Source organism: Scomber japonicus, chromosome 9, assembly GCF_027409825.1.
Source record: "Scomber japonicus isolate fScoJap1 chromosome 9, fScoJap1.pri, whole genome shotgun sequence".
NCBI lineage: Eukaryota > Metazoa > Chordata > Actinopteri > Scombriformes > Scombridae > Scomber > Scomber japonicus.
Window position 1 is genome coordinate 3,863,517 of NC_070586.1, and position 24,576 is coordinate 3,888,092.

At 38.6% G+C, this 24,576-nt stretch overlaps 1 protein-coding gene across 1 annotated transcript; it reads right to left on the bottom strand.

Annotated features, from left to right (window-relative positions):
- Positions 1-197: 197 nt before the first annotated feature.
- Positions 198-23,618, bottom strand: LOC128364626 (protein mono-ADP-ribosyltransferase PARP14-like). Its single transcript, XM_053325192.1, has 23 exons — positions 23,379-23,618; positions 21,457-21,539; positions 18,393-18,420; positions 18,102-18,176; positions 17,184-17,357; positions 16,509-16,634; positions 15,913-16,014; positions 13,056-15,237; positions 12,143-12,412; positions 11,580-11,655; positions 10,705-10,941; positions 9,093-9,314; positions 8,434-8,548; positions 7,845-7,994; positions 6,895-6,957; positions 5,796-5,981; positions 4,531-4,734; positions 4,166-4,287; positions 2,842-3,077; positions 2,446-2,720; positions 1,366-1,505; positions 894-1,068; positions 198-735 (listed from the first exon to the last, which is right to left on the bottom strand). The coding sequence occupies exons 1-23, from the start codon at positions 23,563-23,565 to the stop codon at positions 455-457; spliced, it is 5,709 nt and encodes a 1,902-aa protein (XP_053181167.1). The 5' UTR covers positions 23,566-23,618; the 3' UTR covers positions 198-454.
- Between the last annotated feature and the right edge of the window lie 958 nt (positions 23,619-24,576).

Here is a 24,576-nt window from a genome sequence, read left to right on the forward strand (position 1 = left end):
ATACCAGAAAGCTAATGCTAATTCATTCAAACCACACCTTTTCCCAGTTGGGTAAAAGGTTTTGTGTATTTCCAAAGAAATTTAAGTCAGGACAAGGGAGGTGTGGGTGGAGGCCAACAGTCCTAAACAGCTCCAAATGTCTCCACAACAAAAAAATGCGTAATGAATTGCAGATGAATGAAAATAATGACAGTGTGTTACAATATTTATATTCAAGGTTTTAATGCTTGTCTTTTTAGTTGTCATTAAAACATTTTCCAGCTAACTAATCTTATACTCAGATACAGTGTGATGGTTTCTTCTACAGTTATTCATGAGTGTTTGGAAACAAAATCAAGAAAATAGCAACTGCAGCTTGATATTGGTAGAAATAGTTTTATGTGAATTTAAACAATAAAACAAATGATAGCAGTAGAATTTGATCAGAACTGTTGCACAGAGGAATAATAGTAGTTTATGTGAATGTGATAAGGTACTCTGGGTATGCCTGAATGTCATTGAAGGTGACAAACATGGATGGTCTTGCAGGATTGTCGGTGACGCTGTCATACAGGTCTGCATTCCCAGAGCCTCTGGAGGGAGGGGTGATCATTCCAGACCTGCCCTGGACGAAGTCTCCAACCAGAACCCTGGCCAGGTACATGCGCTTATGCCCGCTGGCATCAGCCTTGGAGTAACCCTGCGCAGAGTAGACAGGGTCCACCGCAAAGTACGACCCATTGCCGTACATTGCACCTACAGAAAATAAGTGAAAGCTCCATTATTAACTAAATGTATACATGAATGATTCCCAGTCATGAAAGTTCAGTAAGAAGACTGCCACTACTGCAACATGGAAGCTTTAACTGCAGATAGAGTCAGTGTTTAACGGGTGTGTGTGTGGCTTTGTTTACCATGTGCTCCTGCATAGCTGCGGTTGAAGCCTCGTTTGTTGATGAGATCGATGGAGTTGGATGCAGTGCCATGGAAAAGCATTTTCTCATTGTTTTTGTGATTATTCTTCACCTCTAGTTGTTTCTTCATCAGCTGGTAGCTCTGCCACAGTGTCTCATTTTGGACCCGTTCAATCTGCCAACAGAATGAAGACAAGTTTCTTTTTTAAGAATTTTTGTCACTTTTTCTGTATTGGATAGAGGAATGTGAAGTGGCAGGAAACAAGAGAGAGAGATGCAACAAAGGTTATTGGCTGAAACCAAATCAGGTTTGTTGGCGTCCGCAGTAACTATTCAGCTGCCAGGACATGAATGTGTTTTGCTTTTTTATTTGTAGGATTTGTTTATGCAAATGTTACCTGAGATTACAAATCAACATCACCTAATTATCAGTTATCAGTATACAGTTAAGGTGATCAGAGAGTGAACATACACTGATGATGTTTGCAGAGAGGCCAGTCTTTGTCAACTCCGTCTGCACATCGTTGTATTCTTTAGATCCAGCAGTCACAGGAAACAGCTTCAGGAGGTCGCCTTTCATATTGTCCCAATGTGCAGGTAGAGCAGCGTCATCTGATGAAATAATAAGAAGAGTTCTTGTTTTAAGGTAAATTACAATTTTGCGTAAGCTGAATATTAATTTCATGGTTTTGAGCATCATTCATAACAATGTTTAGACTGACGTCATTTTTTATTACACATTTGAACTGATGTTAAAAAATCAAATATTCTATCTGTAATGAACTGGCCAAAGGATAAACTAAACCAGTTTAGTGTGACAGGCTCTGCCTTATACTTTGTAAAAAGAAAGTCACTCTAAAGCCTCTTTTCGACCAAAAAGTTCCAGGAATATGGAACCACAGGAAATAAACTTTTTTTTTAGCACCAGGAACTTCCCTACAGAAACTACATTTAGATATTAATAAATATCTGTTTCGGGGTCCTGACACTGCTGAATGTGTTCTGCTTTTGTCCGATGATTTCTGAAAGCAGGACTTGAAGCTCTTTGGGAATATTTTTGCATTTGAAAAATGATGTTGATGATGAAACCTCAGGAATGGTTGACATCAAATTGAAACCAGAAATTTCAGTCAGAAAGTTCAGGCAGTTAATAGAGTTTGTTGAATCTGACTTGGAACAAAATCAGATTCATGAGAATAATACAAAAACATTCTTATACAAGGTCCACAGAAAAAATTGACTTCCAGAACAAACTGTGGACGAAACATCTCAATTGCCCACTGTATTCTCAAACTGACAGTGAGTCAGGTCAGTCTTTTACTGCATCTATTTACTTTGAGGTTGAAGTTACTTACTCAGATTATATGTCCCTGCATTGAAGGTACATATAACAAAAAATAATCCCAAATGAACAATTTGACCAATAAAAGGGACCAACATTGTTAAAACAATAGAATAAGTGATTCCTCTTGTTAGTTTTAGAAAGTAACCACTGTGCAGAAGAACAAGTTTGTGTTTAAACAGGTTGAATCAGGACTATGTGAACACTCACCTTTCAGGTCTTTTCTAAGCAGCTCCACCTCTTTACGTCCATTTGCTGAAACAGCTTTTCTAAACTTCACATCAGCTGTGTATGTTTCATTATGAATCTTGATTTTCACATTCTTCTCTTTGTTCTCCAGAGCCTCCTCCAGGATGAGGTTGGTGAAAATGTCAAACGACATCATCGTCCCATTACGATGTGGAAACTGCCATTCGACGAGTCCACTCACTAGCAAGGCCTTTTTCCTCTCGTTCTCCGTCCTCTCCACCTTTCGGATGATGTCTCTAATGTTCAGAAAAAGAAGAAAAAGACAGTAACAAAATCATTTGGTGTTCTGGACTGAAGCTTTACTTTGTGATTTTGTCTTTTTTGTGTCATTAATTCATTTGGTTGCCGTTTACTGACCTCACTGCAGACTCAGCCATAAACACGTCCCTGGTCAGGCCCTCCAGGTGGATTTTAGGCTCCTGGTTCTCCCGGCTCCTATCCAGCCGGATGCTGACAGTCAGTTGCCTCTGCAGGGTATTCAGCTCCTCTATGTCAGACTGAGACAGTTTACTGATGAACGGGTCGGTGATGGTTCGCTGCGCCTGCTCAGCCACAATCAGCTCCTCAATTTTCTTCTTAGCCTGACTCACAGCCTGTAGTGTCGGAGAAATGGTTAAAGTGTCTGAATGCAAAGAGGCATCGTTACATCCTGATATTTTAATTGAAGGAAGTAATATGGAAGCACATTGAACTCACCAATGAGAAAAAATATAATCATAGTTATCAGATTGTAAATTGTAATTATGTGATCTTATTTTCTAATTTCTTAGAGGTCTCCAAATTTTTTCCTCATTGGTAAATTCAATAAGCTTCCATACAGTCCATCTAGTTTCTGCTTAATAAATACCATGCTTCATTTATTTAATCCATACTGAAACAGATATGTAAAAACGATCATTTGTGTTCTTAAAGAGAATTGCTGAAACTATTTCTTGATAACCAACAGTCTATCCATCCACCAAGCACTTGTCTGCAGCATCTGGTTGTCAGGTACATATAGTGGAGGAAATAATTATTTGATCCCCTGCTGATTTTGTAAGTTTACCCCCTTACAAAGATATGAACAGTCAATAATTTTTTGGTAGGTTTATTTTAACAGAGAGACGCAGAATATCAACAAAAAATCCAGAAAAAAATTAAATAAAAGGTTATCAATTAATTTGTATTTGATTGAGTGAAATAAGTATTTGATCCCCTACCAACCAGCAAGAATTCCCCACAGACCAGTTATGTGGCCATGAGGCACTCAAATTAGTCCTGTCCCTTTTAGGAAAGTTCTCCTAATCTCAACTCATTATGTGTATGAAAGAAACCGGTCATAAAAATGATGGACTGCTCATATCTTTGTAAGGGGATAAACTTACAAAATCAGCAGGGGATCAAATAATGATTTTCTCCACTGTATAGTGTAGTTGGTATAGATGTATGGTCAGTGAAGACAGGTTTGGTTTTGATCTTTGCACTGGTGCACTGGTACAATGGCATTAAGTCTAACAACTACTGTGACATAAAGACTTCTGGAAACTGCAAAAAGTCTCTGCATCAAATGTTCAAACAAGAAATAGTTCAATAAATTAACTAGTTTTACATTTCTGTAGATGAAAGAAGGTTTTAATCAGTGTACTTTCTCCTCCCTTTAAAACGAAGAGCTAAGAAATAAAGTGAATAAATGCATGTTAACCTTGGTGTTATCAGCACACAGCTGAAATACTGTTGGTTCAAACTCCTCCTCATCCAGAACCAAACGAGTAGTGCGTTCCTCCCCAGATCCGGTAATTAAGTTTGACAACGCAGTGAAAGTGTCTGAAACAACATAAAATAATACAGTTTGTTTCTCACATTTTGGTCAGCACTGAAAAAATGATGAAACCGAATTAACAAATTTTAATAAAAGGCAAAAAAATTAAATGAACTACATATATTTGTGTGCCAATTTTAAAGAAACTACATCTTCAGTAGGACCCTGAAGGCTTGGAGAGTAGAGCCACAGACAGTAGGGATGGAGGAAGGTACAGATTAAAAAACATTAAAAAAACACTTGTATACCTTTAATCTTGGTAAAGACGCTCTTCTCCTCCACTTCCTCTCCTTGTCTCTTCGTCATGCTCTTGTGGAACTCCTTCACCATGCCCGTCTGGAAGATCAGGATCTTCACGCTCCGAACAAACCTCGGCTGCTTCTTCCTCACAAACTCCACCACCGCACCAACCATGGCCTCCGCCACCGCAGACGGGTCGACTCCTCCCTGACCTGAGAGGCAGACAAGGACGAGAAAGGAAGATGATGATGACGATGATGATGATGATGATGATGTGAGGTTTGACAAGGAGATCCACCTTAAGATACATTACAAGGTGGTGGTGTCTCTAAAGTCCTGTTGGTGTCCTCTACAGACTGCAGTGTCTATAATCACCAATTTATAACCTGTAAACAAATGAACTAACAACATCCTAATGATTTACTCTCCTAACAGCAGTGGTGATAGTAATGTGTTTATCCTGAGGGCTATGCTATTGCTAACATAAAACTAATTGTTTAGTGTTTAGTTTAGTTTTAGTAGACATTTGAAAGTCATTTATCCAACAAATGTTCACCAGCTGCATTCGGAAAACAAGATATTTGAAATTGTGACAGGCTTTTTTAAAATGTAGAACATTTTCTAAACAAAAAAGGAACATGAATGTACTCAATGACTTTAAAAGGAAATCTATAAAAGTTGAAATTGTGTCCAGTTTTACTGAAATCACTAGGAATCATCTTCCCACAACTTGTTTTTTATATAGAAAATATATGATATGTATAGATATCAGGGCTTATTCATGAAGATAATTTACGCTGTAGTTTCATCAAAAAAATATTAAAAATATATGTGTTTCAGTTCTGTCCTTTGAAGCTGGTCTGGTGTTAATGATTGATGACTTTGAATTTTAGTGATGATGACAAAAACTATGCAGATTTCAGTTTTTCAGACTTTACTGACAGAATCTACTTCCTAATCTACTCTACCTGCACATCACATCTTAGTTCTTATTATTATAATACAGAGACATTTGTGAATAATATTAGGAAATCTGAATTAGAATCCAATAATCTCAAACAACATGGCTGCACAAGAAACCAATGAAATGATCGAAATGTAAAAATGAGCGAATAACGGACAAACGAGAGGAAAATGGAAATGTTTGAAAGAAACCACAAACTTTGAGTCTCATTTCTGCTCCTTCAGGAGCAGAGTTTTCCTTAAGAGCACACTCAGTAAAAGTGAAACAAAGCTTCTGTGTCAGGTTCAGGTAATAAAAGTCAGAACAGACCTGTTCCCAGAGCAGGGAAGGAGACGGAGCTGAACTTGTTTTCCTCGCAGACCTTCAGCACTGAGTAAACCATGTCCTTGATGTGTGCAGGATTGTTCTGGCCCACGATGTGAATGATGTTTTTGCTGGGCAGCAACCCGGCTGATGTCAGGATCATGGCACCAGGCTGGTAACCAGGAGAACTCACTACAGGAGGAAACCAAACACTTGAGGGTCTAGTCTGAGTAAGACTGTTTTGTGGCAGGATTTAAAAACATGAGTTAAAAAGTCAGATATCAGAGGAGCAACCACAAACTACAGCCAGGATTTAAGGGAGAGAAAGCTATTAGAGGGATCTCACATCACACTGAAACATGCTAAAGAGGGACACAGCAACAGGACTGTCCCCACAATAGCAAAAAACAAACAAAAACACAAAACTAAATAAGTTGCTTAATTTGAGTTTTTCTGTTTTGTTTTTTGTTTTAAAAAGATCCATCTCATAGTTTTCCTGTTATTTTCTAATTATAACTATGTTTTAGTGTCTAGTTTTTATAGGAACCATGGAGCCTTGGGTTAGGTTGTGTCATTAAAAACAAATAATCATACACTGGGACTAACTTCAACCTTTGTGCTGTGGTTGTTTTTTTGTTGTTGTTTTTTCCCATTGAAAAACTTTAATGAAGAGTTGAGCGTAGTAGTTTAGTATGAAGGGTTCATCAACAGCTACTAGAGCGCAGTTTTCAATTTCAGCCACTAGGAGGAGCTCTAAGCCTCTAAATCAGAGCTGCTGACAGAGAGAGTTCAGACAATTCAACCGTTCTGTGCTATGATTGGTTCAGGGGCTGTCACGTGATTCAGAGGCTCCATGTTGTCACCATAGCGACGCCACAGTTCTCACTGACATTAATTGAAGGCGACAGTTCAAATATAACAAGTTATTACAACAAATTGTAAAATAAAAATGCCGTGTTGTTCAGCTAATGGCTGCAGGTAAATAGTTTTTGTTCTTCAGACAACATAATTTAAGTCAATGATAATGACATTTATGAGCCTGGCACTGGAAAACAAACGTTTTACAGAAAGTGTGAATAAATAGTAGTAAATTCCAGGTACGTACCGATCTGTGAGCATTCCAGCTCAACTTTCAATCCTGCGCTGTCCAAGATCGCTTTGGACACTCCTAAAAATAATAAGGAGAGCAACAGATTCATGAAATAATGCAGCTATAAGTCAGAGGGCAAATTTTAAATCGAAGTGTAAAAATAATATATAATTTTGTCACTGATCATGAAGAAAAAACAAAACACCACACAACATTATCATTGTTCTCATTATTGAAAAACTAATGGAAGATGCTGTTGAGGGATAGATGAATTAGAAAAGAGTTTAATGAGTCTCTGCTTCACAATAAGACTTTATTTTACTGGTCCATTAAATAAAGTAAAAAAATAAAGTAATAGTAGTTTATGTATAGTAAGTAAGTAGTTTATGTATAACTGTTAATCATGGCCCGAGCGCTGACCAGCACGAAGCCCTATTGTATCTGTAAACCGACATGCATGGGGTGGCAAGCTTTAATTATTATTACATTTCTTTGAAAGGATTATGTTATGTGGTATTGTATAAGAAATAAAGTCAATTTAAAGTTTTAAAGAATGAATTTGCACCAGAAAACTACACATTTTCTACGAGCAGTTAAACCTACTTCAGACTATTCACTTAACACTTTTGTACTCTTCTTCCTATCATTTGTACCAAACCACACCATCCATTCTGTAAAAATACTGACTGTTGAATTACTCAGAAATGTTCCAGGAAATTACAATAAAATGAAAGGACCTGTAAAACAAAGTGTAGCCAGCCTTAAACCATCATTAGGTAAATAAGACTATTGGTGAGTCAGGTGTCTGTGGTTTGTTCACGTGTTTGTATCAACAGCCAAAGACAGGACTGAACACTGTAGAGTAGGTAGAAGGCGGTACGTTAGATTGTTAACATCGTCAAACACAGGAAGGAGATGAGGAAGAAACCATGGACTGGGCCAGTGCTGCCAGGAGGAACAGTCACCTGATTTGAGGTTAAAGTCCTTATTGGAGGAGTTGATGATGACATCACTGGCCTCCCTGGTGATGTCTCCGGACGACACCTCGAGGGTGAGCTGACCCATCTGCATCCGGTACATACCGAGGGAGGGGGATGATACCTGACTGAAGGATGCTGAGACACACACACACACATAGAGCTCACATTAGTGTTTCAAACGTTCCAATACTGTGCTTCTGAAGCTCTGAGGACAGTCATAAAAAGCAAATTCTCAATCTGTGTTACATGAAGGATGGAGTCTGTAGGTGAAATCACTGGTAAGCTCATTGGTTAAGGGAGTAATCAATTGTCCTTTGTTAAGTTTGCTTGGACTGAAAGCTCTCTGCATGGCACATGAACTATGGCTCTCTCCACTCTGTCTCCAGTTATCTATTAAAGCAACATTCAGATTAAAGTCACCATTCTGTCTGTAATATTGATAAACTCACTGTTCTGTCTCTAAAATCTTGGATCACAGATTTCAGATTCTCAAACTCCCATTTACAGATTGCTTCTGTTTTGTGTTATTTCAATTATTTTGTTGATAAAATTAGAGATAAAGGAGCCTTTTTACCTGAGGGTCGTTGTGATTGGCTCTGTGATTGACGAACTGGTGACTCGTTAACATCCTCTGCTTCATGTTGAACGTTCCTCGGACCAGTCTGACCTTTGAACTCTCTGGTGAAACACTGACAAACATGTTCCCAAAATATAAATATGTGATTTTTTTCCAACAATACAAAAAACCCCACTTTCTGTTCAGAACTTAGAATCCTTTGTTCATAGATTACAAAGACATCAGCAAAGATGAGCAGCTACAGAGATCTGGTAACCTCACTGCTTTCTAACTTCAGGAGCCCAAAATATGTCCATTTTCAAATTTGTTGTCCTCATCCCTAACCAATGCTGACTCAAATGATTTATCGACAATTTATCAACCAAAACTGGGAGTTCAAAACAAGCGAAGAAGCTCTGTAGAGCTGCACAATTGTTGTGTCTGACCCACTACTTTGCACTAAAAAACGAAAATATCCACTTGATTCAATCTTCAGATACATTTTGGATTATATTTTTTCAGTCCACCAGGTGAGGCCAATGTTTGTAAGTACAGCTTGTGCAGTATCTGTATTTAAAATTTCAAACTGTGCTGTGATTCTCTTGTTAGATGAATCACATTTCATCTGTGTTGTCACATTTAAACACTTCTCTTTGTCTTCATCAAACCAGACTCACGTTCACAGCGTGGCTGTCACTGGGATGGACGACGATGGCCACCTCGCTCAGGTAGCGAGGAGTTCTTCTGCGGCTGTAGCTGTGGATCTCCTTCAGCAGGACTCTGGAGACCAGGTCTCTGGGGAAGCTCAGGTTGCCTGTACCGATAGCCGGGAAGGAGATTGACGTCATGTGACGCTTCTCAGCCTCTTCCAGACAATATCGAATGATGGATATCAACTCCTGAGTCATAAAGAAGATACAGTGAGAACAAGACTGACACAGGGCAGTAAGATGGCAAAGTTTTGTGTGGTATAAAGTGGTATACTGTATTCTATACTCTATCCTATTAGGTTCAATAAAGAGATCTTTCACTGGAAGGTTGGTTCAAATTCCTGCCTGCCACAGTACATTTACTCAAATACTGCACTGTAAGTATACATTTGAGGTAGTTGTATTATACTTGAATATTTCCATTTTATACTACATGATACTTCTATTCAACTACAATTCATCGAAAAATATTGTTCTTTTTATTTATTCTACCATATTTAGACTATTTTTCAACTGTAGTTAGAAACCTTGTGTAAGTTTCACATCCACTTTTAAATGACTTTACATTGAAAGCACATTTGAAAGTGATCTTTCAATAGTCAGTATGAACAGGAGGAATGATTACAGAGGGGGAAACCTCTTTACTGTTCATATGGACACCTGACTGTTTTAAGTGTTGTTTGTCTATAAATCTCTCAATCTCTAGTTACTACGGCTGCCACTAGATGTTACTAAAGAGCTATTTTCCCACCAAACAATGCATTGCTTCACCAATTGAGTGGTGAAACAGGAGTGGTTATCTTGGGCTCTTGCAGTAACACCTAATTTTTCCCCATTGAAAGTGTGACTGACAGTTTGAATCTTTAATGAACATGAAGCTCTCCTGGTTGAATCATTAAGAAAAGCAACTAGATAATATCTGGTTATTTGGCAAAAAACAAACAAACATACAAGCCTGTGGACATAAACACTCAAGCAGAGAAGTCAAACTACATCTCCCAAGGTGCATTTCATTAACAAACGTCCAATTACAGAGCTTCAAAATTGTGCAGGTTTCTGAGAAATGAATTTGAAAAAATCACAAATCTTTCAGACCTACAGGTAGTGAGTATTTAATGCTCAAAACCTTTAAAGGGGAATATTTCTTCAACTACGTTACTCTATTATGTTTTAAATGTAACTCAGTGGTTTGCTAAATTAGCAAAATTTGGCCCCTTCTGACTTTCATAATTTGTGTGAAAACTTTTGCATATTTTTCACAAATCTGTTGTAGATTTAATACCCGGCTCATGAAAGTCTCAATACATAGAAGCTTACTAATGATTGATGTGAAGAAGAATTAATACCATGCTGTTTGAACAGTTCATGGTGCTGAAATTATGTGTAATTAAGCTACCCGACAGTCAATTTTAATTTAAAAAAAAACCAACAACAATTATACATGAAGCAGGAGTAGGCTATATCCGTCTTATTAATGGGGACAATTATCAGTCAGTCAGGCGCATGGTTGAACCTAAATGCTGAACTCTGCTGCAAGTGTAACACCCAAAACATAACCTCATTAGTTAGACCCTCTTACCTCCTCTGCCTGGCCTGTTCCGTTGTCCCAGAAGGGGCAAACGGCATGAAAGACCTTCCTACACGTGAGGTCAAAGCCGTCAGTGACAACGACGTCGCCGTATCGCAGCGTGGTCGCTCCGGCTTCAGACCGAACAGCTGATTGCAATCTGGACCCGGCCGCTTCCAGGATCGCTTTAGAAACAGCTCCCTGGTTCAGGTTCATGTTCTCTGAGATGGTGTTGACGACAACATCAGTCTGTGGACCAAAACCACAGAGTTGTACAGAAATATTAGGACTACAACTGAAGCCAACGGTTACTTAACTAATCAAATAGGAAACCATGTACCACCCATTTACGTGACAGAAATCCATCAAAAACACTGCAGAAAGCTTATTAAGAAACTTATTACTGTCTTACTTTACATCAAAACTTAATTTGTCATTTTTCACAAAACAATCACTAGATAGCAAATCTACTATAACATTTCTAGTCTGGTCAAGACCGACCAAACATTTTCATATACAAGTGGTTTTTGCCAAATTTGTATTAATACATTTCTCTAATTTTGTTGTTCCTCACCTACTAGTCTGACTGACAATAACATTTGTTGTTAAATACAGCCCTAAAAGAGACAGTTTCATCAAAAAAAATTGTATTCTTAAATTATTAATATAGATAACAAAAATGCATTTCATTTTTGGCACAGTGACAGTGTAGAGACGGATGGTAAGACAACCACAGCAAAGAGTTTGACAGTTATACAGATGGCTTGTTAACTGAGCTGTAACAGATGAGCTACACATATCCATACACTATAGCAGGCAGTTTATAGAAAACTGTAGCATCCAGATGTGATGCTTTAAAAGGCACCACAGGATCACTTGGTACTCACCATCTGGTCCTGAATGTTTCCCTCCCAGAGAACAATCTTCAGACCTTCAGCTGTAGTCTGCACTGAAGCCCCCCGCCTACAGCCAATCAAAGAACAGGACTCATGTCATCACAGTGAACATTCATGCGTAAAAGGTTTTTGTCACTCAAAAAAAAAAGCTCAGAAAATGTCGGTGTCTAGTACAGACTCCCAAGGCCACAATAGGATTTCATAATGCGTTACATCATAATGCAAAACATTATTGTGATAAGAGCCAAGGCAAAAGGAAACAAAAAACCAAAACAATGTATCAGTAACAATAAAACTACTTATATCGTATTAATGGGAGTCAGCAAAAGCATTTGATGCCAATTAAAGATTGTAGTTGTACAATGAAATACAGCGTGTACATTGACTAAGAATAAAATTAAATTCCTCTGTAGTGATTATGTAGTCATAGTCTGATTAGAACAAAACATGTTCTAATCATACACAACTCTGTAGCCAGGATTTATGTTGGACCTGGTTTTGATAGCCTTCCTGAAGAGAGAGAAAAAAACAAGAAGAGACAGAAAGAGTCCTACCCTCCAGACTTGGCGTGTCCTCTGGGGCTCTGATCACCCCTGTTATCCCAACGGCCTCCTCCTTCTTGTTCTCCTCCTCGTGCTCCTCCTTCTCGTTCTCCTCCTCCTCGTCCTCCTCCTCCTCGTTCTCCTCCTCGTCCTCCTCGTTCTCCTCCTCTTCCTCCTCCTCGTCCTCGTGCTCCTCCTCGTCCTCTCTCATTAGACCAATGGCCTCTGGACGACTGGCTTTGATTTCCACCTCGCCCTCGACCCCAACCCCGCTTATGACCCCTGCAGGGAAGGGAACAATAAAGTACTACAAGTGTGTTGAAATAGTGGTAAAAATAAAACTTTAAAATGGAGACCTTTAGTTTTTAGCAACAAGTAGCACTGACACTATTTGTTGACCCTATAGTGGATTGCTACAGTAAGCTTGTGCTCTACAGTCATCTAAACCCAGCCAGTATTCATGGAAGACTATCTTACTAGTGTGGAACTAGGAAAGGCAAGTTAGTTGTTTTTTCTGTTGGTTCAACACGTTGGTCAAGAGTAAAATATTCCTATTGGATGGATTGGTGGTTATCTAACAGGCTTGTTTGATAACAAGATACAACATGTAAATCAGACAGTGTTGGGGTCAAGGAGCTTTCTACTGGTCAAAAAGACGCAGAATAACCACAGCAGAGAACCAGGCTCCTGAGCCAACAAAATTCTCTGCCTTTTAAAAAAACGCCCAGTAGATTTATGTCTGAACTGAATGCACAGAGATGACTCTGATATCCACCTTTTCATCTGATTCTGCGTTAGCACCTAACAGGAGGATTCCCCAAAATGGCAAAATGCTCCCTTAAATATTCACCCATATCTGAATTCATGTAGTCATTTTAATCAAAAGACAAAGTTCATTATAATGTGAAATTTTTTTTCAACTTACCTTGGACCCCCACGGCCTCTTCCGCCTACATGCTGTGGTATTGTCATTGTAGGTTCAAGATCAATGAACTGTTTGTTAACAGCTGTGGCCAAGACTCTCACAGTGTTATCAATATTGTCCACCAGATGAATCTCAGTCAAAGATCCTGGACCTCCTGGACTGTCGCAGTACTCCCTCACTGCCTCAGATATGGTCTCAGCACAGAGCTCCACAGGAAAACCAAACACACCAGAGCTGATGGCTGGCAAAGCAATGGTGGAGGAGCTCACCTTCTCTGCTTCTCTTAGACTTTGTTTAACAGCAAGCTTCAGACGCGACACTGACGTCTTCCTGTCAAAGTCAGAGAACCGTGGACCAACTGCATGTACGACATGTTTGCAGGGTAGGTTACATCCACTTGTTACGATGGCATCACCTGCACGCAGTTTTCCATGTTTGGCAATGTAATCATCGCTGTGTTTCTGCAGCTGTGGTCCTGCAGCCTTCAGCAGCGCTAACGCCAGGCCACCAATGTGCTGCAATTCTTCATTAGCTGCATTGACCACGGCATCAACGCTAAAGTTACAGATGTCGGCCTTGCTCACCGAAACGAGAACTCCGCTGGCAGTCTTCACTTTGCAATAACATGCATTGTTTTCTTCCTCATAGTTTTCTTCCTCTTCATCGTCTTGGTTATCTGGACGCAGCACCACCACACAGCTGAACTCTGTCATTACTGTAGAGAGGAACAGGCTTCCTTGAGACTGGAAATACTTCTTAGCTCCAGGCTTGTCCACAATGAACTCGTCAGTGAAAAGAGCACTAGTCAGTTCCTTAAGGCAAGATTTGGCCTTGTGAACATGAAGACGAGCCCCAGCAATGATAATTCTTGGCCTCTCTGGATCAAAATCGACTCTCACACTGTTATCTTTGGCAATATTGGAGCAATCTTGTGTTTTCTTCTTGTCCATGTACTGAACAACAGCGCAGGACTCAACACGAAAGGTTTCTTGAACGTGTGAGTAGTTCACAATGAATTCCTTCAGATTGCGGCTGATTTCTTTCACAGGATTCAGAAAGCCAGCCACCATTACTTTGTCTCTTCTCTCTGGGTGGTACTGAATGGCCACTGTTCTCTTCCTTGAGGAGTTGTAGGTGTCCAACAGCTTTTGATTCAGGCTAACCCAATTTTGAAGTTTCAGAACTTCCTGGTCTTCAACATCTAGAGTGTGAGAAGACAAAGCCATCTTTATCTTTTTCTCTGCGTCATCGAGGGCGTGGTCAGAGCTTCCCAACAGGAACACCCCTTTGCTCTCAACGCTGTAGATAGCACTGATGCCTTGAGATGTGAACAGATCCTGGGACATGTCCATGGGATCAACATTCTTGAGAAAGTCTAGAAGACTTGGGTGGACATCCAGGTGTTTTTTTCTCATTTGCATATTTCTTTCTAAGATCCATGATTTTGTCTGGAAAACCTCTGCAGGGAGTCCTGAGATGGTTAACTTCTGTGTGTTATCATTGTAAGAGAGGGTCATCTCTGGGGAAATGTCCTGTGCTGCTTTCTGCAACCCGTCCTGCTTCAGGATGTAGAACATTGCAGGGGACAATATCATTTCCTCAGAAACACCATTTGTGTGCCGTTCAATCCCACTCATGGCTTTACGAATGATATTCTCCACAGGAGCCCTGATTTGTTTTATCCTGTCAGCCTGGCCAGCCAAGGTCAAAATCCCCTTGGATGCATCAAGCACTACGTAGGCATCTTCCCTGACAACTGAGCGTATGTCTTTTTCTGCAGCTTTCCACGCAGCTGCGTTTGCTGGACATTCAAAGGCCGTGTACTGAGACATTTGCTGACAGAAGGCGTTTTGGGCAGTACTCATCCAGTTATCCACATCTCTGGCGGTCAGATCTTTCTGCCTCAACAAACTCGGAAGAGGGCTGAGTTTCACTTTGTGGTTGTCCAAGTCTACACTGCAGAAGTATGGATGCATCTGACTGTTGATGGTTTTTAACAGTTTCTTCATTAGGAGGAATTTCCAGACAGCATGGTGAACACACTCTGTGAAGGGCTCAGGCATTTTCCATGTTGGTCGTTCTTTGCCGTATAAGGCAGTGCTCAGAGACTCGTAGTAAGGGTAAATCTTCACAGGGATGGATCTCATCACATAGTCTACTTTTATGCAAATCCTTTCCACAACTGCAGCAACACAGGGAATAGAGAGAGAAAGCTCAGGTAAGTGATCTACTTGTAGCTAAAATGCATTTAGATAATACTGAGTTGGTTTAAAGTTTGTCACTATCACTGTAAGGCCCAAAGTATGTAGACACCCTTATCCTAACATCTCTGAAACCTTTATTCTACAGAATCCAATATTTCCAACAAATCTGTCCTTCCAACTTTGTGTCAACAGTTTATAATAATAGTAATAATAATAATAATGATAATAATAATAATAATAATAAGGTTATCTGTATAGCACCTTTTATACAAGAAATGCAGCTCAAAGTGCTTTACAACAAAATGTATGTTTATGTATTTTTTCTGTTTCAACATTACAATGTCCCTGTGTACAGAGCACAGAGCTCCACTCCATCCAACACCTTCTAAATGAACTGGATCATCAACTACAAGCCAGACCTTATCACCTCTTTGTTATGCTCATATATGGGTGGAGTATCTGGGTGTCCACACACTTTTAGCCAAATAGTATATTACTTGTTGTTTGGTCTCAAAGTCTAAGAGGTTACCAGAAACTTCACATCCTTATAAATTTAGTTTAATGAGACGCACTGAGACGATACTTCTAAACATTTAAAAGTTAGAATACACAGAGGGTCATCATAATATCAGTAGTCAAGTTAAATATAAAACCTTTAGAATCACTGAAAGTGACAATGGCGGCCTGTTCATCCGGGATCATGGTGATATGATCTGGCAATCTCCAGTTCTTCTCAAAATACAGCTCCAACATGTCTGGAAAGGAATTAGAAATGTTTTAAGTACAATGGCATAAATGCTGTAAGCAGAAAATGTCACTACATGGTTGCTTTAGAAAACAAATGGCATGAACATACAATTTCTGTTTAACTGCTATTTATTAGTGTGAATATAAATCTGTTATGGTTGAATAGGATAAAGTTGTGGAGTTTAAACAATATGGACATTTTATTGCTGGTAGGTTTATTGGATGTACTTTACTGAGCCTAACTCTGCTGAGGGGACAGTATAGAAGTTACATATTCATTGAGATTTACACATTGTGTTTATTTTGTTACCTTAATTTGTAAAGAATAATGTAAAAGTTTTATGTAAAATATTAAAGTGAAAATATCAGCTTTCAACAAGCGGTCATGTATATTTTCTAGAGGTCTGGATTTGACCCACAGGCTGTTATTTGTCTATCACTGCTCTACGCCTAAGACTAGTTTGTGGTGACACATGATGAGTGATTTTAACACTGTGTGTACCTTTAACTATATTTGGAGGAAGATCCTCCACTCGGACACTCTTTGCTGCCTCCAGCCGCCAGGCGGTCAGTTCATGTTTCTCTAGCTTCCGGCTGCTCTGACTCACAGTGAGGAACTTCTCTGCATCTGCAAAAAAAAGAAGATTATACCTTTAATACTGGAACCGGCTCAACGGGGGAAAGGACAAAAAGAGTTTTACTACAAAATTACAAATACACATGTTAAGAATACGTAACGTGACGGTGTGATATATAAGATATTACCACCTCCTTTGACAATATAACAGCTTCTTTGTTTTGTTTTTCCTGCTAGATGAAGGTAGATGTGATGAACCAACTGATCAACAATCTAACCAAAAAATACAAAAGTTTTCGAACTAATAAAAATGTAGTGTTATTTTTCAACCCCAAGATACTAAAAGTCATTAACATTTGTGCATGTCCTTCAATAGGAAAGCTGTTTTTGCTTTTAAAGTGCATCTCGACGGCGGTAGCAAACAGACGTGGTGATAAAGGACCAGGCATGTTCCTCTACGAAGAGAGGAACATTAGGAGTGTTTTTCCTTTATCCTTATTTGAAGATGCTACTGTAATCAATCACATATTTCCATCTTTTATATTTACCAGTAAATAGCCTGGATTAACTGTTTATTAAGTTTTTCCAAATGTTTCCTACCTGCAGGGCTGCTGAAGGTGACCACGGCTTGGTTTGTCTCCCAGATGATCTCCAGACTGTAGCTGCTGTCGTCCAAACCCGAGATGTTCTCCACCAGCATTAACAGCAGATCTTTAGGCATTTTGTCCGAGACATTGTCCAACACCACCGAAACGCTCTGAACGGACTCCGATTCTGAGGAGATAAAGAAAAACCTGCATCATCTGCCTTCTCTACCATTATTTACATTAAAGGAATTCATCTCCATTTGTTTTGAACATTACAAAAGGAAAATTTGGACAAACAAGTCAATGCAAAAATCATAAAGTAAAGCTGGGTAATGGTATATTTCACAGGTTACTTCCTAATGCTGTAATTTCCTAGAATGGTATATTCCATATAATTTAATATTAATTATGAGGAAACTTCTGAGACAGTTATTCAAGTTTAGTAGTGTTGAGATTGAAAAGAGTTGTTGATTTAAAAGAAACTACTCTACCTAAACCCAAAGAAATATGTATTTGTCAAAAACTCCATTACACGTTTTTTGCATTTCCAGCTGACCTGCTGTGAACTGACTGAAGGACTCATACATTACACTGAATAATTAATTCATTAGACCGGGTAGAATTCTGCCTTACCTATAATTGTGCCAAATTATTATTAATATTTTGATCTGTAGCCCTGTTCACACAAAGATGCAGCCCAAAACAAATGTAAAATGTGATATCTGAACAATACAATAAAACATAAAATTAAGTACATGAAGTCCTTTCCGGAAATTTGCAGAAAACTGAGCTTGACACAGTCATGAGATGTGGCTGAAAGTGTCACAAAAACCAAGAACATGAATCATGTGATGAGAAATGACATTTTTTTCTGTCAGTCTAAACTTCATTCAGGTTTTATTCTTTTATAAACACAGATGCTCGTTTTTACCCTCTTTGTTCTCAGCAGAAGCTCCATTTCCAGGTTCAACTTCTGACTTCTGTGTCTTTGAATCTGCCGATGAATCTGAGAGTAAAGAGAATCACATTTGTTTTCATTTGTTTCATCTGCACACATGAACACAGTAGCAGAAATAAAACATCAATCTGTTTATAAAATGTCTAATTTCTGTCAAGCATACTCTATGTTAGCAGGATTTGTGTCGATATCTGATTAGAGTAAATCAATGTGACGTTAATGTGACCATCAAAGCTGAACCAGGTAACCAGGACAAACTTTTACCTGAGACATCGTCACTGTTTGTCGGGGTCTGAGGAGGAAAAACAAAAAAAAACAGAATGATATGATGCAGATGGAAAAAAGTCTAAACATCTGTTTTACATGCAGACTGTAAAGAGTTTAGTTTGGGCGTCTCAGTGGGAATTCAGACTATTGGCACAATTTCACCTTCCAGTCATGAAAAGTGTGAGAAGAGTAGTTCTCAGATATCATTCAGCACATTATAAAGAACATGCTAATAAGATGAAACAACAATATATATATTATATATTATTATAATATCTCCTCAGCAAATGCATTCACATACTGTATGGACACACAGTGAGACTTTAGGTAAATCACATAATATACATTATTATTTTCATGATCAATACATCTGCAGATTATTTTTAATTATTTGGCTTTGTCCATAACATGTCAAAATATTTTCCTCTTGTTTTCGCTGATGTCACCAAATGCTATTGTATCCAACCGACAAACCAAAATGATAGAAAGATATAAATCAATTATCAAAACATTCCCAGATTAACTTTCATTGTTGCAGATTTTATAAAATGTTTCTTTATCACCAATCTTATTTTAAAGGTCTTTATAATGTGTTTTATAATGGACCTGATAGAGAACTCATGGGAATGAAACCTTCAACCCTTTAATGGGCTAAAAGAAACAAAACACAGGAATGGTCCTTTAAAGTTAAGATTTTTCCATCCACTCATTTGCATTTAGTTGACAAACAAAAAGCTTTAAAACTATTGAGAATTAAATCAAAACATTCATACAAATATAATATGCAAAGAACAAAATGAGCGTCAGGGTTTCCTAGAAAAACAAAACTAACTGTCTGATATCTGAACACTCATAAAATTATATGATATGATATAAAGATCCAATGACGACTTTACTGCTGCTCAATACGTTAATGTTTAACTGGCTCTTGCAGTTAGTTTCATCGCTTAATATTTCTTTTCCCCAGTCTATGTAGAGTTTTAAGATCTCTTGTTTCTAAAAAGATCTACTTTTACAAACTGAACTTTTACATTTTCTTATTTCTAAGGATGTCAAATAGGCTCAGGTTGGAGGAAATGTGTCTGAAATGATGTAAAAGACATCCAGAATATCTCCATTTGATTGAATGTTGCAGCAATAAACAGGAACGAGTTTAAGAGATAAAAAATAAAATAAAAAAACAGATACACAAATGTTCAAGTCTTAAACCAGCAGTCAGGTCTCCATATGGACAGTGCCTCGCTGTACTCATTCCTCATCTTCATACTGACTTATTAAAAGTTTTTTACACCACTTAATGTTCATTTTGTTTAAGACACAACTGATAAACGTCAAATGTGCTTTCAATGTTGTGATGGAGGATAAAATCCACAGTGTTTCCACACAGTCATTTAAAAGTAGATGTGAAGCAGAGTTAGTCAAATCAAGTGGAAAGATTACAGCAAGAAAAACAGGTTCCAATGTTCATTTGGGCTCCTGACTGTTGTGAAAATATGAACTCGTCCTTCAACATGCTAGTATTCACCTTGGTGTTTTTATAGTCTCCTAAACCTCACAGTGAAACATCACATCATCATCATTAGTTCATTATTAATCTGTTTGCCGGTCAGTCAGGTTATCACTGTATCACAGAGGAACCACACCTACACTCAGACAGCAACAGCAGAAGAAGAACAGTGTTAAAGTCCAACTTCCTGCTGCCGTCACAAACAGGAATGTGTTTACATTTAGCTTTAAAGCAGCAGGTGACTCAGTTTAAAGCCGTCACACAGACTCGGTAGGTGTGTTTGGGGAGGTCAGATGAGTATTATGTAAAATCTATTGCTGAATGACGGGTTGATAAAGAGTCAAGAGCCATATAGACATCAAATGAGTGAATTAATGAAAATGTAGAAATCTGGGATGAGAAAGGAAACAAGAAACAAGAAACACAAACATGATTAAAAACACACTCTGACTACCCCGTCCAATCCTCAGAATGACCTCACTGTTCCTTCCTGCAGGATGTTTCCTCCCTGCAGCTCATCTGAACTCTGCTCAACTTATCACCAAAGAATAAGTGCTGCAGCCTTCACATTCCTCATATCAGTTTACAATCAGCGTATGATTGATTCATCTATTTTTAGACCAGATTATCATGACATCATCACTTGAATTTTCCATCAGCTCAGAAGTGAAGGAAAAGTCTGCTGCACAACCAACAGTCAATATTCTCTGATCAATCATTCCTCCTGTTCATACTGACCATTAGATCCTTCATAATGTTTATAATGGAAGTGATATGAAGCTTCAGCACCCAAATGAGTCAAATCTTCATCTTCTATGTTTCAGCGTTACAGTGTTTTTAGTAGCAAAGTCTGTTTGTTACTATACTTCCACCACAGCTCAACAGGAAACACTAAGAGGGAATCTGATGCTCACACTGCTGAAGCTCAATAGAAGCTGATCAGATACTTTATAATGACTGCAGATCTTTTAATATTCAGTATGAACAGGAGGAATGATTACAGCAAGAAAAACCTCTTTCACTGTTCATATAAACACCTGACTGCTGCTTTACAGACACATTTGAAGAATTGTGAACATTTCCTTTAAGTGATATCTTTCACTAACATGAAGGTAAAAACACCTGCAGGATTCAAGCGTGAAGCTCACTCTCTACATCATGTGACCCCAACCAATCCAGAGTGACATATAACTGTTGCTTTTAAAGGGATGTTTTAATAGTCAGTATGAACAGGAGGGATGATTACAGTGAGGAAAACCTGTTTACTGTTCATCTGGACACCTGACAGCCAGTTCTAGAGCCCAGTTCTGCCTGAGATTATGAATGTTGGGTCTCTTTAAATTAAATTCAAGAGCACAGTCTAGACCTGTTCTCTGTGCCTTGAGATGACTTTTGTTGTGATTTGGTGCTATATAAATAAAAATTGATTGACTGATTGACTGACAGTCTGTAAGATGGTGAACCTTTAATCTGACTCTAACATGTTGATTAAAATGATACATAACCCCTAACCCTAACCCTTCAAACCTTCTTATGAATCTAAACTCTACTTACTGATGCAGAAACCAGCCGTAACTTGAAGGTTTGATTCTCCAAGGTGATCTGATGGTCATCCCTGGCGAGGACTCGCTCTCTCACTGAAATCACATCAATCACTTACGTCAGAAAAATGTAGAAGTTTCCCAAAAAATAATAATCCTACAGGATTCTTAGACAGGACAAAGTAATAAAGCACATATTTATTTTTAACTTGTTTTTACTAAATGTATAATTTTATTTGGATATTTCATTGTATTGTATTTTCCTTTGCAAAGCATTTTGGGCTACATCAGGTTTGAGCTTTCATCTTTAACAATGTGTTGTATTTCAAAAGCTTGTTATATTATCCATTGTGTCAAATCTGCATCTGAAAAGTAACTAAAGCTGTTAAATAAATGTAGTGGAGTAGAAAGTACATCACATGGAAATACTACAGTAAAGTACAAGTACCTCAAACTGTACTACAGTAAAGTACAATTACCTAAAACTGTACTGCAGTAAAGTACAAGTACCTCAAACTGTACTGCAGTCAAGTACAAGTACCTCAAACTGTATTGCAGTAAAGTACAAGTACCTCAAACTGTACTGCAGTCAAGTACAAGTACCTCAAACTGTACTGCAGTATAGTACAAGTACCTCAAACTGTACTACAGTCAAGTACAAGTACCTCAAACTGTACTGCAGTAAAGTACAAGTACCTCAAACTGTACCACAGTCAAGTACAAGTACCTCAAACTGTATTGCATTAAAGTATAAGTACCTCAAACTGTACTACAGTAAAGTACAAGTACCTCAAACTGTACTACAGTAAAGTACAAGTACCTCAAACTGTACTACAGTCAAGTACAAGTACCTCTAACTGTACTGCAGTAAAGTACAAGTACCTCAAACTGTATTGCAGTAAAGTACAAGTACCTCAAACTGTACTGCAGTCAAGTACAAGTACCTCAAACTGTAGTACAGTAAAGTACAAGTACCTCAAACTGTACTACAGTCAAGTACAAGTACCTCAAACTGTACTGCAGTAAAGTACAAGTACCTCAAACTGTACTACAGTAAAGTACAAATACCTAAAACTGTACTGCAGTAAAGTACAAGTACCTCAAACTGCACTACAGTCAAGTACAAGTACCTCAAACTGTATTGCAGTAAGGTACAAGTACCTCAAACTGTACTACAGTCAAGTACAAGTACCTCAAACTGTACTACAGTAAAGTACAAATACCTCAAACTGTACTACAGTAAAGTACAAGTACCTCAAACTGTACTACAGTCAAGCACAAGTACCTCAAACTGTGCTGCAGTAAAGTACAAGTACCTCAAACTGTATTGCAGTAAAGTACAAGTACCTCAAACTGTACTGAAGTAAATGTACTTAATTACTTTCCATCACTGATCTTGAGTCATGTGTTTTATGAGTTAATTCTACATGGATGTTTTTTTCCTGCTGTGACTCATCTTGAAACAGGGAGGACCTGAAGAGCTGCAGTGCATGCTGGGAAGCCAACTCACTGACACTCAGTGTTTTTATAAACTGACTTTGATATAATAGTGATAGGAGAATATAAACTGTTTAAACTTACAACTGATGATTCGTCACTTTATAGACGTTTGATTGACAGCTGTGATGTTTTAAATGTGTCAGCTGAGCTAATCGGAGAGCTGAAAGCTCGAATTCAAGATTAAAGATAGAAATAAGACCAAACAAGCTGAATTCACTCTTTAAACTGATCAACAGTGAACAGACTCATTGTGTCAAAACTCGAGTCACAGTTTTACTTTCTGTTTTCATCCATCGTGACTTGCAGAAACGTGTTTAAACTCGGTGTCACTTTACTTTTTTTGGACTATTTGACTCTTTACAGCTTTATAATGTATTAAAATCAGACTTGTAAGTAAACCTGCCCGCTGTGTTGGAGCTTTCTACAGAGACTCACCCTCCTCTGAATTGAAGTAAACTGCGGCCCTCGGAGCTGCTTCCTCCAGCTGCACCACACAGTCTCCCCCGTTTGACTTCTTCTTGCTCCCGAAGTAAATTTTCAGTTTGTTGTTCACGGTTCTGGTCTGAGCCGGAGTCCAGTCTCCCTCCACGATCACCGGGGCACACACAGACCCCTCCATCATCCAGCCGTCCCGTCCAAACACTGACTGACTGACGGCAGGCAGCCGCGGAGGAAGAGTCGCTTTACTTTCACTTTCATTTCATCAATAACTGAAGCGATTTAAACGAAACTCAGTCTGAGGCTCCATGATCATGTTCAGGGACACATATTACAGTCTCTGCTGACCTGTAGTGGTGGAAGTAGTACTCTGAGTTTTACTTAGATTATGATTAAGTGTCAACACCACAAGGTAAAAAACACACCATTACAAGTAACATCGCGCATTTTAAATCCTATTATCAGACGCGCATAGTAAAAGCTAAATAGTAGGCTAAAAGTACACATTTTGCAGAAAGTCTGGTTGACTGGTATTTACCCCGGTTTTCTATAAAATGTGTACTTTTACTTATTTGACACTCCTTTGATACTGCTTTATCTTTTAAAATCAATTTATTGAGGTCGCAGGACTTGATATTAAAATCCAAAGTTTAGTCGGCACTTGGTTGATGTGAGGCGAGATAGAGGTAATCACGTTATCTGAGCATCAGGTGTGTTCTCTCCTTCATTAGTGTTATATTGGCAGACCGACACCTCCAGAGGGCTCAACAGTGACACCTGGCGTCCCAGGTGCGCTCCCTCCGCTTCCCCCTCTTGCTTCATGCGGCCCATTTAGGATCCTTTGTCTTCAGCTAAATCCAGTTGTTGCTTCGCATCAGCAAAAATCAAAGTTTTCCTCTCCCATTTACCATCTCATCACCCCTCACATTCATCTGCTGACCATTGAAGGGGTCCACCCCTAGGTTGGAAACCACTGGACTAAACTAGCTAACTGTATATAAAGTAGTATAAACTAGCTAACTGTATATAAAGTAGTATAAACTAGCTAACTGTATATAAAGTAGTGTAAACTAGCTAACTGTATATAAAGTAGTATAAACTAGCTCCACCTCCAGCAGCTACAACAGTAACATGCTGCTCTAACACTGATGCTTCACTATTAATAATCTAATGATGTCATAAATAATAATATATC